Here is a 17,968-nt window from a genome sequence, read left to right as displayed (position 1 = left end):
TTACCCGATACTTAGTGGGAACTACCAGCTGTCTTTGAGGATGCCAGTCTTCCTGGTGCCCACCAGAAAGAGTCTCCTTGTATAAAAGTCCTTTTTCTACAACAAACCGGGATCGGTTAGAAGAGCTGAGAGGCGGTGGGGTGCTCCGCGCCGCCGCCCAAGCTTTCTGAAGGCTGTCATCTGCTTCCTGCTCGGCCTGGAACTGTTCCCTTGATGCTGGAGACATCAGTTCCTCCTTGGACTGTGGACTGGGGCTTGGTCCCTCTGGAAGCGATGCAGGTGCTGGGCCTGTTTCCATTGACTGAACCGCTGTTCGCTGGTGCACTATGTGGTATTTCAGGCTCTGGCTGAGCCTTTTGGGTAGGGTTATTTGCTGCTTCCACCAGTTTAGGCTCGCTGGTGCCCTCTGGCATTGGAGTTGTAGACGGGCTTGCAAGCGCTGGACTCAGTGCTGACAATGGTTCTGGTGCTGGTTGCGTTGCCAGTTCCGGTTCTGGGACTGGCTTTGGCTGGGTCTCTGGGATTGGATCCACTACGGCTGTTGCAGTCGTTGGCAGGGGATCCGGTTCCACCACCTTTGTTTGGGTCTCCGGTAACACAGACGGGGTCCTGGTGGACGGCTCAGGAACAGGGATGGGGGTGGAAGCTTGCTTAGCCTGGCTGCGGGTGACTATTCCCACCCTCTTGGCTAGCTTCACATGGTTGGCCAAGTCTTCCCCCAGTAGCATGGGAATGGGATAATTGTCATAGACTGCAAAAGTCCACATTCCTGACCAGCCCTTGTACTGGACATGCAACTTGGCTGTAGGCAAGGTTACAGACTGTGACACGAAGGGTTGAATTGTCACTATAGCCTCCGGGTTGATGAGTTTGGGGTCCACTAGGGATTGGTGAATAGTTGACACTTGTGCCCCAGTGTCCCTCCAAGCGATAACCTTCTTTCCGCCCACTCTCAAGGTTTCCCTTCGCTCCGAGGGTATGAGAGAGGCATCTGGGTCTGGGGTTCTTTGGTGTGATTGGGGTGTAATGAACTGTAATCGGTTGGGGTTCTTGGGGCAGTGAGCCTTTATATGCCCCAGTTCATTACATTTAAAACATCGCCCTGCTAAGGTATCACCGGGGCGATGTTGGTTGCTGGAGTCTGGTGTGGTGGGGTGAGAAGGCGTCTGGGGTTTCCCTTGGGATGTGGGTGGGGCCTTGGGTTGTCCCCGGTGATAACGTTTTGTTTCGGCTTGCCCCTTCTGATATTCGCTCCAACTGCTACTAGCTTTTTTCTTTTCTGTCACCTCCACCCATTTGGCTCCAATCTCCCCCGCCTCGGTTACAGTTTTGGGCTTCCCATCTAGGATGTACCTTTTTATTTCCTCAGGAACACCCTCTAAAAACTGCTCCATTTTTACTAGGGAAAGCAGATCTTCCAGAGATTTAACATTTGCTCCTGATACCCAGGCATCACAATTTTTGTCAATGTGGTAGGCATGCCGGGTAAATGACACATCTGATTTCCACCTTAGGGCTCTGAACCGCCGACGGGCATGCTCAGGTGTTAGCCCCATTCTGATTCTGGCCTTGTTTTTAAAAAGTTCATAACTGTTCATGTGTTCCTTAGGCATTTCAGCCGCCACCTGTGCTAAGGGTCCACTGAGCTGCGGCCTCAGCTCTACCATGTACTGGGTTGGAGTGATGTTGTATCCAAGGCAGGCCCTTTCAAAATTTTCTAAGAAGGCCTCAGTATCATCGCCTGCCTTGTAGGTGGGGAATTTCCTGGGATGGGAAGTGGTACCTGGAGAGGAGTTGTTAGGATGGTCTGATGCACCCTGCCTAGCCCTTGCTGTTTCCAGTTCCATCTCTTTTTCTTTCAGCTCCATTTCTCTCTTGTGGGCCTCCTGTTTGGCTTTCTCTTCTCTTTCATGTTTGGCTTTTTCCAGCTCCATTTCTCTCTTGTGGGCCTCCTCTTCAGCTTCTTTCTCGAGTTTTTTAATTTCAAGCAGTCTCTGATGTTTTCTCTCATTTTCTTCTGCTTCTAGTCTGGCCAGTTCTATTTTGTTAGCTGCTTCTTTGGTAGTCATTTTCCTGTTTTCTTGTGCTGGGTCACACCCTCTGCAGTTGACTGAAACTGGGATGTACTTAGCTCTGGCTGCTGCTGAGTTAACAGAGACTTTCTAACAAGCTACTCCCGAGGATGTAAAAAGAAAAAAAAACAATTCAGCTTGTAAATTATCTTTACCAGTTCAAAGTTTGTTTGCTTATTTGAACACTTCTCTTAACAAAGGACCTTGTTAAAAAAACTTAACACCTCTGCCTTCAGGCAAGGAGAGATAAGATATGCATCTACCTTCAGCTCTGCTCTCCAAGCAGCTAGAAGGAAAAAAAAATCTCTTACTGGCTTTTGGGTTTAAAACGATCCCACCGCTGTGCCACCATGTCAAGGCTGTATCCCTACTTTGAACTTTAGGGTACAAATGTAGGGGCCTGCATGAAGACTTCTAAGCTTAACTACCAGCTTAGTTCTGGTCCGCTGCCACCATCCCAAAGCTAATTCCCTTTCCTGGGTAGCCTTGAGAGACCTTCACCAATTCCCTGGTGAATACAGATCCAAACTCCTTGGATCTTAAATAAGGAGAAATTGACCCTTCCCCCCTCCTTCCTTTCACCAACTCCTGGTGAATACAGATCCAAACCCCTTTTGGATCTTAAAACAAGGAGAAATCAATCAGGTTCTTAAAAAGAAGGCTTTTAATTAAAGAAAAAGGTAAAAATCATCTCTGTAAAATCAGTATGGAAAATAACTTTACAGGGTAATCAAACTTAAAGAGCTTAGAGGAACCCCCTCTGTCTTAGGTTCAAAGTATAGCAAACAAAGATAAGCACTCTAGTAAAAGGTACATTTACAAGTTGAGAAAAACAAAGTAAATCTAAGACGCCTTGCCTGGCTTTTACTTACAATTTTGAAATAAGAGAGACTTGTTTAGAAAGATGGGGAGAACCTGGATTGACGTCTGGTCCCTCTCAGTCCCAAAAGCGAACAACCCCTTAAACAAAGGACACACACAAAAGCCTTTCCCCCCCCAAGATTTGAAAGTATCTTGTCCCCTTATTGGTCCTTGGGGTCAGGTGTCAGCCAGGTTACCCGAGCTTCTTAACCCTTTACAGGTAAAAGGATTTGGAGTCTCTGGCTAGGAGGGATTTTAGTACTGTACACAGGAGAGCTGTTACCCTTCCCTTTATAGTTATGACACAGGACCTGATGAGGCAGCTGGCAGGTGCTCTTGACAGACTCCTCAAAATCATCCAGGAGAAGCAGCACAATCTCCCAGGCATTCTTTAGCCCTCCAAGTCAATCAGTTGCCCATTAATGAAGGGATAACTCGTTTCTAGAGCCTGCTGAGATCATTTGGCTCACTGCCACCTCCTAGCATGTGGACAGAAAGTATCAGATAACAACAAAGGGGTTTTAGGGTATTCTTTCCAACATCCCACTCTGGGATCTTTGATCATCCAAGCTGTACAAGAACAGTCTAAAGAGCAGATCAGAGGAACTCTGAGAGAAAAGGATTCAAACAAACTGGATCTCTGCATATGCAAAGTGTATTTATCAGTGAATTTACAACGTACAGTTGCGAATTAACAGGTGCTCCTCTCTAAATACAATTCTCTCTTTTTGGGACTGATTCTGTTAATTGATGGATAATCTCCCCAACAAGTATCATCAGGAAAACCTAACATCCACCTTGGCTGAAGGGTGGCTCATTGTGAGAACAGCACTCCAGGCTGCACTGGATATGTAAGACACAGTAGCAAGAATTATGGAGTCCATGGTCACACTAAGACACTCCTCCTGTCTGCAGATGTCAGGCATTCCCCGAGAAGTCCAAGTGACCACTGAAGATCTTCCATTTCAACAGAAAGACATGTTCAGCACTGGTACCTACAAGGCATTGCACTCATTAAAAAAACTGGTAGAGCCCAGGCACAAACAGCATTAGCAACTGAGGCCTCAGTCCTCATTCTGCTACAGATCCCAGCAACAGTTCCCACTGTGTCCATCAGAACCACTGAGGAAAAGCCTACAGTTCCACCAGTGGTGCTTATCCCCACAGCAGGGACAAGTGCGAAGGACGTAGCTTTGACAGGACAGTCAAGAGCCCACCTGGACCACCTCTGAATCGATCCACTTTTCTTTTGGACAACCACCTCTATTATTTTAAATAAGCTTGGGCTGGGATCACCTCTGACTGATGGGTCCTTGAAACCATAAGGAAGGTTTGGGGCTGTTCTATCCTATCCAGTTTTGGGCTGTTCTAATTCCCTTCCTACCCCTCTTCAGGTACCCTTCTCACAGGATACTTCTACAACAAGAAGTCAACTCCCTACTACAACTGGGAGTGATAGAGGAGGTTCCTCAAATTCAGAGCGCGGCTTCTACTCCCATTACTACTTGAACCCAAAGAAGATCAGGGTGGTCACCCTAGCTTTCATCATCCCTGTATTTGATCCCATGAATTGGTTCATGACTTTCGAACTACACAGTGCTTGCTTCCACATCTCAATACTCCCAGCATACAGAAAATTCATGGCGTTTATAATAGAAACATCCTATTATCAGTACAGGGTCCTATCCTTTGGTTTGTCCATAGCCACAAGGCTTTACTGAGTCCTCGCTGAAGTGGTGATATCTATCAGTATATCTAAGGAGACAAGAAGTCCTGGTGTATCTGTACTTGGATAATTTGGCTGATAATCTGGCTCCACAAGTCAGAAACTCTAGCCAGAACACCTTAAACCACTTCACCTCCCTGTGCCTCGTGATTAGGGCTCTGTGTTTGTCATGGAGGTCACGAAAGTCATGGATTCCATGACTTTCCGCGACCTCTGTGACTTTGCAGCAGCCAGTTTTGCTGACTCAAGGGCCCCCCAAGCAGCTGGCTCCAGGGCCAGCAGCTCAGGTGGCCCCAGAGACAGCCATACTGGCCGCTGCTGGAGCAGCTCTGCAGCCAGCCGGCGGGGCGGTCCTGCAGCCAGTCGCACCGGCCGCTGCTCAGGCAGTCCCTGGGGCCAGCCACACTGGCTGTTGCTCAGGCAGCCCATGAGTTTTACTAAAAATACCCCTGGCTAAATCATAGCCTTACTCATGATCAACAAGGACCCTCTGAGACAGAGCATAAAATTTATAGGAACAGTGTTATGATTTTGCCAACTTGTAATCTATCTGCCACAATGGACACTGCTATTCAAAAGAATTTGATTTTGTGAGCATGGCGGCACATGCACACCAAGAATGTAATCTGTGTCAACATCTTAAAGTGCTACCGTTCCTGTAGGATATATAACCCATCCTCTGCATTACAGTATTTTTCTATGCTGAAGATGATTTTACAAGCATTTAAAACACATTGGAATAATTATGCAGATACTTAACTTTTATCCCACTTCTGTGATGGTGTTGTTTTTTCTTTTGAAGCTTGAAGTTCAGTCCCCTCCAGGTACACCAGTTGGCTACATAAAACAAAACTGGCACCCCTGTTTGCCTAAATTTACTGTTCAAAATGAAGCAAAAATAGATGTATTTAAAATCATTGGCCCATGCGTTGTTTGCAGCTGTTGTGCGGATATTAATTTTGAGGTAGGTAACATTGTTTAAAGTGTTTGTATTCCTCTCTTCTATTTTTAATTAGTTGGTTTTCCTAATAGTTTAATATCTGTAACTGGTCTTATTGTTACTAATGGACCATTTCCCACAAAACTAAGTTGTAATGCATTCAGTAATAACATTTGATGTTTAGATAGTCCAACTGTTTGCATATGAAAATCTTTGAAAACAATTATCTTGGTAAATAACCCAGGTTTCAACCATTGTCATAATAAATCAACTTTCAGATTACCAAACCATGAGATATTGAATGTTTAGGTAATATTTTGTCCTTTTTTTCCCCTTTCTTCCTGTTGAAGTGAAGCTTTTTGTGCCAATTAGAGTGTGCCTTGAATATATTGAAGTTGTTTCACTGTTGTGGTGTTGAAATCTCTTTAATGTTTATTGAAATAACAGTGGAAAATATCATTACATTATCTTACTTTAGGTAGTAAAAATAGATTCAGTATACACTTTTGAATAAATTCAGTACATAATTTTCCCTTAGTACTGTATATTTAAGTATTATTAATTAAATGACAACTTTCTAGATCCACTGACTTAATTGTCCAGTAATTGATGTAAATGATCAAAATGGATCAGCATAAGTGGATCGTGTAATTTTATTATAAATTATTTAATTCTGTAATTAATTCTTAAACTAATGAGTTAATGAATCCTATTTTCATATTCCAGATACTAGTTTATTTTAAAACAATGTATAGTAATCATAAGCAAAGGTTTGCAAGATCATTCTAAGCAAACTTACTAGCCATTATGTTCTTGGGAATAGCCATTTTACATGGCTTTGAACACGGAAACCAGTTTTCAAAAGACATAATGTTGACATATGTCTTGTCCCCTACTTCGGAAACTTATCATGTAATCTTTTAATTTCCATGTAGACACCTGACACTGGGTGAAGGAACCTTGATTTACAGCACTTCTAACAGTGAAGCCCTGCAACCTTCTCCATTACTGTGCTGCACTGTGTAGTTAGCATTAATATGAGCCCAAGTTCTAGCCTAGGACTTGAGCCCATGATTTACTGATGTAGAGTCGAGATTACCACAATATTGAATACCACATGCTGTAGGACATATAACAACCCATGTAAATGTGAATATCCTGAAGTTTTTGAATGAGCATTTAAAATGATCACACAAAATCTTTTTTATTATGGGTGGCAGACTTTCTTTGTTTTATTTCAAACTAGGTGAAGTCGATGGATGAAAGTTCTGTAGTCGGAAGAATTTCTAAGCAGTGGTCTGGATTTGTAAGAGAGGCATTTACAGATGCTGATAATTTTGGAATCCAGTTTCCACTGGATCTTGATGTTAAGATGAAAGCTGTTATGATTGGTGCTTGCTTCCTCATCGTAAGTCTGCCAATTCATTATTTTTAAACAATGAATATATGCTCATTTCTGTTCATCTATATGTTAAAATCGTACTGGGATATGACTTGATCCTGGGCTTATTGAAGTTAACGACAAAGTTCCCATTGACTTTGAGGGTGCAGGATCAGATTCCTAGGAGGCATGACAAATGAATTATTTCAGATAATGGGATTATATTTGGTCCAATTAGAAGTATAAAATTATATTTAGGAATACACTTATTTATTGCTGATATGCCCACTCTTGTAAAGTTTTACACTGTTTCTATGCCATAAGGACACAGTACCAGTTATCATTGAATGGGTTCTTTGAGGCTGCTGTAGGAGCCGTTCCATTAATTAGCTGACATTTACTACACAAGGAGCAGAGCAACTTGTCCCTTCCCTTGAAGACTACTGTAACCATGACACGTTCTGGTTTCTGCTAGATGTTTACTGTCAAACTTGAGTTTTCTGAAAATGGGGAAGAAAACTAGAAGGAAGGAGAGAGGCATATGCATCAGCTCAGGGATGGAAATGTCAACAATCCACCTTGCTCTGTAGCAGCAATCTTTATCAGACCATTATTGATTAACTAGAGGCTTTTCTTACTTGGCTATGTTGTTTTGTGTGGCGTTGTCATGCAGATAAAAATACTGGAAGCAGCCCTACTTAGAGACAACAATTTGGCAAAGCATGTAAGCATGTATTTTAAGTCCCATTGATTTCTATGGGACTTAAGCACATCATTGGTATAGGGTTGGAATTAATCATATGCTTATGTGTTTTGCTGAATGGGACCCAAAATGCACAAGGAATTGTAAAGCACTAACAAATTGTATGTGTGTGTGTGCTGTTTTTTGGTTTTGTTTTTTGTTGTGTTTTTATGTTTTGCATGTGTGTAGCTAGTCGATTTCTCTGATTGTGGGTGGGCAAAAAAAAAAAAAAGGTTGGTGGAAGTTAAAGAATGGGAATCAACGTTTAAATTCCAGGCCATGTCAAAGAACAGGGTTTCAGATTTCTGTGAAGTGAGGGAAAGTTAAGGAAGTGCCCACTCCAATACCTCATCCACATGCTTCTTAAGGTTGTTGCTCAGCTATTGTTTAGCTACTAAATCCCCCTCCAACACAGATACAGACCTCCCTCCCCCCTCCAATAAAAAAGCTGTTTTTCTTCATTGTGGGCACTTCAGTTTGGGGGCAGCTGTAATGTCCTGTCCCCTGTAGTTCCTCCAGTTTTCTCTATCTCCTCCTCAGTGACAGGCAAGATTAACTAGATTTCCTTCCTGGAGAAAATGCCAACAACATTTTATTTCAAATTTCTGCTTAACAATTCAGTTGAATTCCAAGCAATGTCCTAGGACTGTTCCGTCTTTTGGTGAATTTTTCCCCTCAGCTTCGCTTCCCCTTCTCTCTCTACAGGCTCCAGAGAGAAAACTAGGCCAAGGAAACTTAAAGACGAAAAAGAAAAAAGTCAGTCTCCTGCTTTAACCCATATTCTTTTCTCTCCAAGTGCCTCCTTAATCAAGTATCTCTTTGGGAAGTTTAGCCACATCTGTGACCAGAAGTGAATTTTCTCCTTAGCCCATTATATGTGGGGTCACAGTGCAACTTCCCTGGGCAGGAGAGGAGCCAGGAAGGATTAGGGAACCTGGTTATGATGGACATAATGAAGGCACTGGTCTCAGCTGCCCACTCTGGCTGAAGACCCCTCTGCTTCTATCCCCGCGCTAAAGAGAGAGGCAGGATTGAAAAAGCTGATAAAGGTACAAAAAAGCTCAGGCCTGTGAATACCCAGAGTAGTACTTTAGAGCTGCAGCTGCCCCTCCCTTCTGCTTTAGAACTCAATGTATCAGGGGTTGGACAAATCAGCAGGCCCAGGACAAATAAAAGGGATGATCTCTAGAACTTACACCAGCAGCCAATTTGCTCGTTTAAAGTTGCGCAATGTTCCCTTATAACATTGTTTGGCAGCTGCCTGCTTTGTCCACTGCTTGCAGAAAGAGCAGCCTATTGCAGCTAGCTGGTAGGGGCTTGGAACCAGTGTGGACCGGCAGCCCCCCATCAGCTTCCCCACTCCCCTAAGTTCCCTGTGCGGCAGCCACCCAGTAGGCTATCAATGTCTGGCAGTTCAGCTGTCCCTCCCCCCACTGCCATGTGCTGCTCCTGCCCTCTGCCTTGGAGCTGCTCCCGGAAGCCTCTTGCTTGCTGTGCGGGGGGGGGGAGCTAATGTTAGGGTGTCTCCCTCCCCACTGCTTACCCCATCTCTATAGAGCGGATGGGTGGGGGGACACAACAGGGCTCAGGATGGAGGGAGCTTGCTGGCAGCAGCTTCTGTCTCAACTTGCTGATCTATTTAAAAAGGCAATGTACTTAGAGTGGGGTCAGCATACTTAAAAGGGCAATGTGCATCTCTATCTCTCTCACACACGGTGTGTGTCTCTGTCTCTGTCTGCCATGCTGTCTCCCTTCCCTCCATTCGTGCTGCCTTGTAGAGTGTGAGGCTACATTAACAACAATGTGTTAACCCTTAAGGGCTCAGCCAAGTGCTAGTTCATCATTTAGCAGTAAGGCATTCCCTGGGAAATATCCCACCCTCTTCCACCCTCTGACTTCACCACCTCAACCAAGCTTCACAATCATCATTGCTGTGTACAGTATTAAATTGTTTGTTTAAAACTTATACTGTGTATATAATATAGTCTTTTGTCTGGTGAAAAAATTTCCCTGGAACCTAACCCCCCCCACCCCCCATTTACATTAATTCTTATGGGGAAATTGGATTTGCTTAACATTGTTTCGCTTAAAGTCGCATTTTTCAGAAACATAACTACAATGTTAAGCGAGGAGTTAATGTAACATCATCTCTACTATGATGGAGGAATCCCCAGGAAGAATGCATGGGTATGCCATTCCTTTCCCCTTCACTAGACGGGATATCATTATGGATGCATCTCTCTTAGGCTGGAGGGCTTGCAGCGCAGGGCACTTGGACTTCACAAGAGACTAGGATTCACATCAGCAATCTGGAAGTGTGAGTCCAGGAAGCTTGCAAAGCCTTTTTTTCCATTGATTCAAGATAACCATATCCTCATCATGTCCGACAATATGACAACTGATTTTTACATCAACAAGCAAGGACAAGTGAGATCTATTCCCCTGTGTGCAGAAGCAGTCACCCTATGGAAATATCACACCAGCAATAAAATCACCCTGTTGGCAACTTACCTTCCAGGGGATCAGAATGTGCTGGTGGACTCCCTCAACAGACACTTTGCGATCAACCACGAATGGGAGTTACAAGACTCCATGGTAGACAGTATTTTTGCTCTGTGGGGAACCCCTGCAAGGGACCTGTTCGCCTCTCAAATGAACAAATTGCAATATACTGCTCCAGAGGAGCCATAGACTTCTACTCTCCTCCTTCCATGGTCACACCATCTATGCCTTCCCTCCCTTACCACTCCTACCTCAGGTCTTAGGGGATATTTTGTCAAGACAAGGCACAAGTCATCATCATCAGCCTCCAGTGACCTGGACAGTTTTGGTTCCCAAGTCTCTGATTCATGTTGTTTCTATCGCTGATCAACATTCAGTCTTCTTCCAATTTCCTGACCCAGGGGAAAGGCAGCATCAAGCATCCCATCTCCCAAGCACTCCATCGCAGGGCTTGGTTTTTAGATGGGTGTAAACTCTACAACATTTGTGTTCTGAAGTTATGCAAAGCATTCTTATTACCAGTAAAAAAGATTGCACTAGAAAATGCTACACTGAAAATGGAAGCATTTCTCTTGTGGGAGCAACAAAAACTTATATCCCCAGAGATTGCAGGTATTCCCCTTATTTTGGACTCCCCTCCCCCCAAGAGTGGGTCTTTCCATCCACTCTTAACAAACCACCTGGCAGCAATCAGTGTGTACCACCCACCTTCACATGGTTACTCAATTTTTGCTCACACATTGACTACCAGTTTTTGGAAGGGTCTACTCAGAATCTTTCTGCCAGTAAGGAAACTTACTCCTCAGTGGACTTTCAGTGCTCGCTACCCTTTGAACCACTAGATATGTGTTCCATGTCTAATGGATAGAAGAAGATTGCATTTGTGGTAGCCATCACTTCAGCCAGGAGCGTGGCTGAGCTCAGAGCACTGATGGCAGATCTGCCTTACACTATATTCCCTAAAGACAAAGTCCTATTGCTTTTACATCCCAAGTTCACCCCACAGAGTAGTTTCAGAGTTTCACTTAACTAGTCAGTTCACTTACCTGTGGTTGTTTTCCCCCTGCAAAAAAACCACATGCATCTGAAGAAGAGAGGAGACTTCATTCCCTCGACATGTGCTGAGCCTTAGGGTATGTCTAGGCTTAAACTGCTACGGTGATGCAGCTGTGCCTCTGCAGCACTTCAGTGTAGACACTCACTATAGCGACGGGAGGGGTTCACCCATTGCTGTAGATGATCCACCTCCCCGAGAAGCAGTAGCTAGATCAACAGAAGAATTCTTCTGTCGACCTAGCACTGTCTGCGCCGGGGGTTAGATTGGTATAGCTGTGTCTCTTAAGGGTGTGAATTTTTCAAACCCCTGAGAGAAGTAGTTATGCTGATGTAAACTCTCAGTGTAGACCAGCCTTTGTCCTTTTACCTACAAGAGACAAAACCAATCAGAATATCTCCCAGATTGTTTATTGCTGTAGCAGAAAGAGTTTCAGGTCAAGCTATGTCTTCTCAGAGACTATTTAAATGGATTTTGGTCTATTTCTTACCCTGCTATAAGCTGCCTAATATTTGTCCTTCTCATGGGGTGAGGGCTTATTCTACAAGAGCACAAGCAATACTGGTGCTGTTGCTTCTGGATGTACCTCTGCTTCACATTTGCAGAGCAGCTACTTGGAGTTCCATACACACATTTGTGAGGTGATATGCTTTAGTACAGGACTCCTCCACTGATGCATCCTTTGGGATGGTGGGGATTCAGACAGCTCTGCCACCTGCAACCTTGCACCCTCCTCCTACTTGAGTACTGCTTGTCTGTCACCCACAGTGGAGTACACATAGGGACCAACACTCGAAGACAAAGAGAGGTTCTTCACGATGTGAGATCCCTATCTGTATTTCACTACCCACCCTCCTTCCCTTTTGCTTTAGATTGTTCTTGGATTTGCAGTAGAGAAGGAAATGTCACCTGGGTAAGGATGAGACAACCTACCTTTCGTACACTTTAGGAAAAGGCAAAGTGCAACCCTTGGTCAATAAGATCCAGGCCCTCCAGACATGCCCTATGCCTTCCTTGAGGAAACAGGTGTGCAGTTTTTTAGGACTAGCTGATACCACTGATTTATTCCTGAGTTCTCAACCATTGCGGCCCCTCTTACTGATCTTCTCAAGAATGGTAGTCCAAGGAAGGACCAAAGGTTGTGAGGAGGCTTTTCAAACCCTGAAAGCCCAGCTCTGCTGAGAACCCATCTTGTACAGCCTCGACTTCACCAAGGAGTTCCTGCTACAGACCAATGCTTCGGATGTGGGCATAGGGACCATTTTATCCCAAGTAGTGGAAGGTGATGAGCACCCCATCTTATATATCAGCTGGAAGCAGTTCACAAGGGAGAGGGCTTACTCCATGATTAGAAAGGAAGCATTGGCAGTAAAATGGGCTATCGACTCACTCTGCTACTACCTTCGGGGTGCTCACATCATGCTAGTCACTGACCATTCCCCTCTCCAATGACTACAGGCCATGAAGGATAATACCCCTGAATTATGTGATGGTACCTCTCCCTCCAGCCCTTTTCTTTCCACATCCAACACCAGGCTGGCAGAGCACACCTCCACAAGGTGGAGGAGACCAGATTGGGGAGGTCAGATTCCAAATGGGGTTATAGGGGTGGGGGAATGTGTGATCATGCAGAGAAATGGCCTGCCAGCACAGCAGGAGTTAAGTAGAACCTTTGAGCCCTGCTAGCCCTGCCCTATTATACCTGCAGCCAATGCCAGGCCTGGAGGGGGTAAAAAAGGAGAGAGTTTAGTCTAGTTCAGGGCTGACTGGCGAAGAGGCAGGAGCTAGCTTCTGCCCTACTTGACAGGAAGGAGCACTAGCCTGCTGGTCAAGGCAGCCAACAAGGAGCATGTTCTGTCTCCTAGCCAAGGGAGACAGCGGAGGAGACCTAGGAGCCTCTGGCATCTGAAGTAACTGTGTAACTGCAGCCCAGAGACATTGTGGAGTTTGGCAGTACCAAATTGATGGCTGCCCCTCCCGAAAGAGCCTGGAACTGTGGTAGGGCACCACCCAAGATCCACAAGAGGGTGCCCCAGGAGGCAAGCCATCCCAGCATATTGGACTATAGGGCCCAAACTAAATGGACTCTGGTAGTAAGTAGCCCAGAGTAGTGGATTTAGAATCCCTCCTCAGAGAACCCCCTGTTCAGTGGTACGCTCACACAGGGCCCTGGGCTGGGACCCGGTGGAGTGGGGGTGCCCAGGTCCTCCTATCCCCACTGCCCGAAAGACTGAGGCACCTTAACCAGGGAAATAAGGGGCCAGACGTCAGGCACGCCAACAACTAGGCCACCTGGCCCTCCACACACCTTGTTACAAGGAGAAATTCACCACCACCATCATCACCACCACACACCGAATATAATTAAAGCATCTGTAATTTAGGAAAGAAAGATGGAATTATCCTTTGTGTAAAAGTTGTCTGGTCAAGAAAGAAATTAAGAGACGGGGCATTCTCCTTCCGCCCGTCCCCCAACTAAAAAGAAACTTTTTTATGTTTGGCTACTTTTATTTAGCACACAGCAACTATGTTGGTTCAGAAATCCTTATCAGTACTTTTATCACTGACACAGCATGTGTTCTTAAGAAAGTAAACTTTGAAGGTTGCATCAAGTGACCCCAGGGGAAGAAAACATTATTTTGTATTTTCTGCAGAATAGAATTAAAAAAAAAACCTGAAGTTTTAGTTCTCAGAATAATCTCTAAAAGCATTAAGATGACTCTGATCTGTATAAATGGCCTCTTAGAACTATCTAATTCTTTGTTCATTTTCTTTGCTGCTTAGGATTTCATGTTTTTTGAACAAACTGGGGACAAGAACCAGCGAGCAGGAGTGTGGCAGTAGAATCTACTGTTGGACTTAAAACATGCGTACAGAGAAAAGTTTCACACTGCTTTGTGCTCTTTTTCTAAAATACATTACAAAAGTCCAGTATATATAGAACATCTCTGGATCTTTTGCTTATTGCTAGTTTCTTTTGTAACTTAGGGTTTCTATTGCCCTATTTTATTGTTTTGATATTGCAAATACAATTCTATACCTCTGATATAAATATAGATTAAATCCTGTATAAATAATGTGAAATGTTTGTGAATCTTCCCTGACTGGAATTTAAACTGCAAAAATGATTTCTTTATTCTTGTGAGCACTTCATAGAAGATCTTTTATAGTACAGAAACATTGGGAGTAATCCTCTGTCACTTGCACAAAACTACAGTTGATCCTACAACAAGGGCAGATTTTTTAATATTCAACATTGGCAATGTTTATTTATATATATATATATATATCAGTTCTCTGTAATATCTATATATTGTATATTAAACACTGTAATCCTATATTTTGTTTAATTATGATAAAATAGGTATCAGCATTCATATTTTGATGTTTATAATCTATGATTTCATATATCATGAAATCATAGATTATAAACATAGGGGGGGAGGGATAGCTCAGTGGTTTGAGCACTGGCCTGCTAAACCCAGGGTTGAGAGTTCAATCCTTGAGGGGGCCACTTGGGGATCTGGGGCAAAATCAGTACTTGGTCCTGCTAGTGAAGGCAGGGGGCTGGACACAATGACCTTTCAAGGTCCCTTCCAGTTCTAGGAGATGGGATATCTCCATTAATTATTATTATTATTATATATATGAAGAAAAGAACATTATATGAGAGCGGAGGTATAAATGAAAGGTCTGTTTCTTCCACTGTCTTCATCTGCATCTCACAATTCAGATGCAAAGTTGCCCAACAGGAGTAGAGTGCCTCACTGTAATTTAACTGTGTGCTAACTGTCTAGTGTCATTGTGATACTGGCAAACGTGATTCCTAAAGACATAGTATACAGCTGGAAGTCTTTCAAAATTAAGTTTACCCAAGCAAGATTAAAGCAGATATAACCCCTTTTTAAAAATATCATTTTCCCACTTACCTAGAACATGAGGGAGATTTTGGTCTTCTGGGTTAAAATTTGTTAGTTATTGATAGACCACTTTTTAACTATTTTAAAAGTTGGATCATATAGTGGCCTTTAAACTCATCTTATTTTGATGAACTTTTGATTCTTTGTAGTATAATGGAAACATACGTGTATGGCAGCTTGTACCTTTAGAGTGAATCCTCCACTTTCATTTGCACAATAACTACAGTTGATCCTAGGACCAAGGCAGATAGGTAAACATATTTAGAGAGAAAAGAAAAAAGTAGGGGGGAAAAAAAAATCTGTCAGGGACAGTACTTGGTCCTGCTAGTGAAGGCAGGGGACTGGACTCGATGACCTTTCAAGGTCCCTTCCAGTTCTATGAGATAGGTATATCTCCATATATATATATATATGTTTCAAAGAGAAACAGCAGAACTAAAATTCATTTGCAAATTTAACACCATTAATCTGGGCTTGAATAGGGACTGGGAGTGGCTGGCTCATTACAGAAGCAGCTTTTCCTCTCCTGGAATTGACACCTCCTCATCTATTATTGGGAGTGGACTACATCCACCCTGATTGAATTGGGCCTGTCAACACTGGTTCTCCACTTGCGAAGTAACTCCCTGCTCTCCATGTCTCAGTATATAATGCCTGCATCTGTAACTTTCACTCTATGCATCTGAAGAAGTGAGGTTTTTACCCACAAAAGCTTATGCCCAAATAAATCTGTTAGTCTTTAAGGTGCCACCAGACTCCTTGTTGTTTTTGTAGATACAGACTAACACGGCTACCCCATGATACTTGACTCCATATATTTAGGAACAATTAATGATTTCTCTCTCTTTTTGCTCTGGTAATATCATTACTCCTCTTCCCGAACACTGGTAGGCAGAGTAGCACACACTTGCTTCTCAGTCCCAAATATTTATTACATGCTAAGGGTGGCATTTTTGTGTGAGTGCCTCCTTCTATGTGATACTAGTGACAAGCCTATTCTAATTACTTGTTCACTTTTCTCAAACCACATTCCTTTTGTTTAGTTGTCCAACCTTTTTAAATGTGCCAATGACTTTGCTGAAATAATAAAAGGCAGATGAGCCAAAGGACTCCTCTGCATAGTGCCCATATTATTATTTTTTACTATTTGTATTATCTTTGCGTCTTGGAGTCCCAGTCATGGACCAGGATGCAGTGTGCTGGGTCCTATACAAACACAAAACAAAAAGACAGTCCCTGCCCCCAAAGAGCTGACAATCTACACATAAGACAAGGCACAAAAGATGCAGACAGACTGAGGTGGGAGTACAAGGAAACCATGAGAATGTGCTTGTCAGCATGATAGGTTGTGATCTCAGCACATCCACAATCTAGCCATTCTTTGTAGGCTCCATGGTAAATAAGAGTTTCTAGAAAGATTTTGAAGTAGGATAAAGAGGTTTGAAGTAGTTTTGCAGATGTTTACATCTGATGAGTGTACATTTGTTTTAACTCCTGCATGAGCGCCAGAGTGTATACTTACAAAAATATTCTGTACAATCATTACTGATTAATACAGCCAACAGATAGCTACACCTAACTTGCCCCGGTGTCTTTTCCTCTTTGAGTGAAGGTGCTGCACAAGCATCACTTCAAACATTGTCACATTAAAAACATGTAATAAACTCTTTCAGCATTGCTGTTGATGTTGCCAAAATAAAGCATGCCTGCTATATTATCCAAGGTAATATATATTCTGATGCTTAAATCATAGGACCAGATACTTGGGTCGAGCCAACCCACAGAGGTTGGGGGAAAATGTGGCTTTAAGCTTTCTCAATTCTGGAGTTAGCTGGAGGACAAAATGTTCCCCTTCATAATTTTTAGCAGCCTAAGGACTGTTCTAAATCACTCCATATGGAGTATTCCCTTAGGGATCATTCTGCTGTGTGAGGATTGCCTGAGTGCGCTGCCTTGCATCTCAGTTCATTTCTTCCCAGGAGTGAAGGAACCAGGAGTGCTACACCAGCTTTACATCACTTGGGAATTTTTTCTACATCAAGGCATTACCAGCTGTCCTCCAAATGTAACTCTCCATCCACAGAGGATATAGAGGCAAGAGCCAGGTTCCTGGCTCATATTATTTACAATTGTTCTTATTCATTATTCAGTAGTAACAGAAGTGGGCAACAGGATTTAGGTCTGCTGGATTTCTCCTGCTTTTAGAAAAAATGATGATTTTGCTTATCTCAGGAGAAGGAGGGAAAGAGGAAAACAAACTGGAAATAAAACTAATGTATCTCTGATTTAGTGCCAGTATCTGTGTGGCAAATTTTCTTTTAAATATATTTTTTAAAATTAACTAGCTATTTGGCAAGCCACAAGAGGTGGTTTGCAGCATGATCGTTCTATAATCATGCCTGGTATTACATGTTCACTAGTAGGACTATTCATAATATTCTTCTGTAGCTCATCCATTTTTGTTAAATGCTGCAGTTAAAAGAAGAATGTATTTCTCTTGATTGTGACTTCTATTATCGATAATATTGAAAAGAATGTTTACTGAATGCAGTAATGTTTTCCCTCCACTTGTTCTCTGAATTAACAGGGTATTTATTTCCTTTTTATTTAACTAAGTGGATGATACTGCTCCCATAAAATAAAGTGGAGAAGCACCTGTTGAATGCACCGCCAAAGCAAATAATTTTACAATTTTATCATCATATTCATAAATATTTGTTTTATGTTAAATGAAAGTCAAACTCCAGTTTATTCTTTTCAATTTCAACCT

At 43.1% G+C, this 17,968-nt stretch overlaps 1 protein-coding gene across 2 annotated transcripts in view; it reads left to right on the top strand.

Moving 5' to 3' along the window:
* PLSCR1 (phospholipid scramblase 1) overlaps positions 1-14,662 on the top strand; it is a 48,782-nt gene extending 34,120 nt beyond the window's left edge. For both annotated transcript variants that reach the window (XM_065410617.1, XM_065410616.1), the window contains 3 exons: positions 5,462-5,623; positions 6,846-7,007; positions 14,063-14,662. In XM_065410617.1, coding sequence (XP_065266689.1) covers positions 5,462-5,623; positions 6,846-7,007; positions 14,063-14,122 — 384 coding nt within the window. In that variant the 3' untranslated portion in view covers positions 14,123-14,662. The remainder of the gene's footprint in view (positions 1-5,461; positions 5,624-6,845; positions 7,008-14,062) is intronic.
* The last annotated feature ends 3,306 nt before the right edge of the window (positions 14,663-17,968 follow it).

This window comes from Emys orbicularis, chromosome 9 (genome assembly GCF_028017835.1).
Source record: "Emys orbicularis isolate rEmyOrb1 chromosome 9, rEmyOrb1.hap1, whole genome shotgun sequence".
In the NCBI taxonomy this organism is placed as follows: domain Eukaryota; kingdom Metazoa; phylum Chordata; order Testudines; family Emydidae; genus Emys; species Emys orbicularis.
This window is presented reverse-complemented; position numbering and strand designations above follow the sequence as displayed.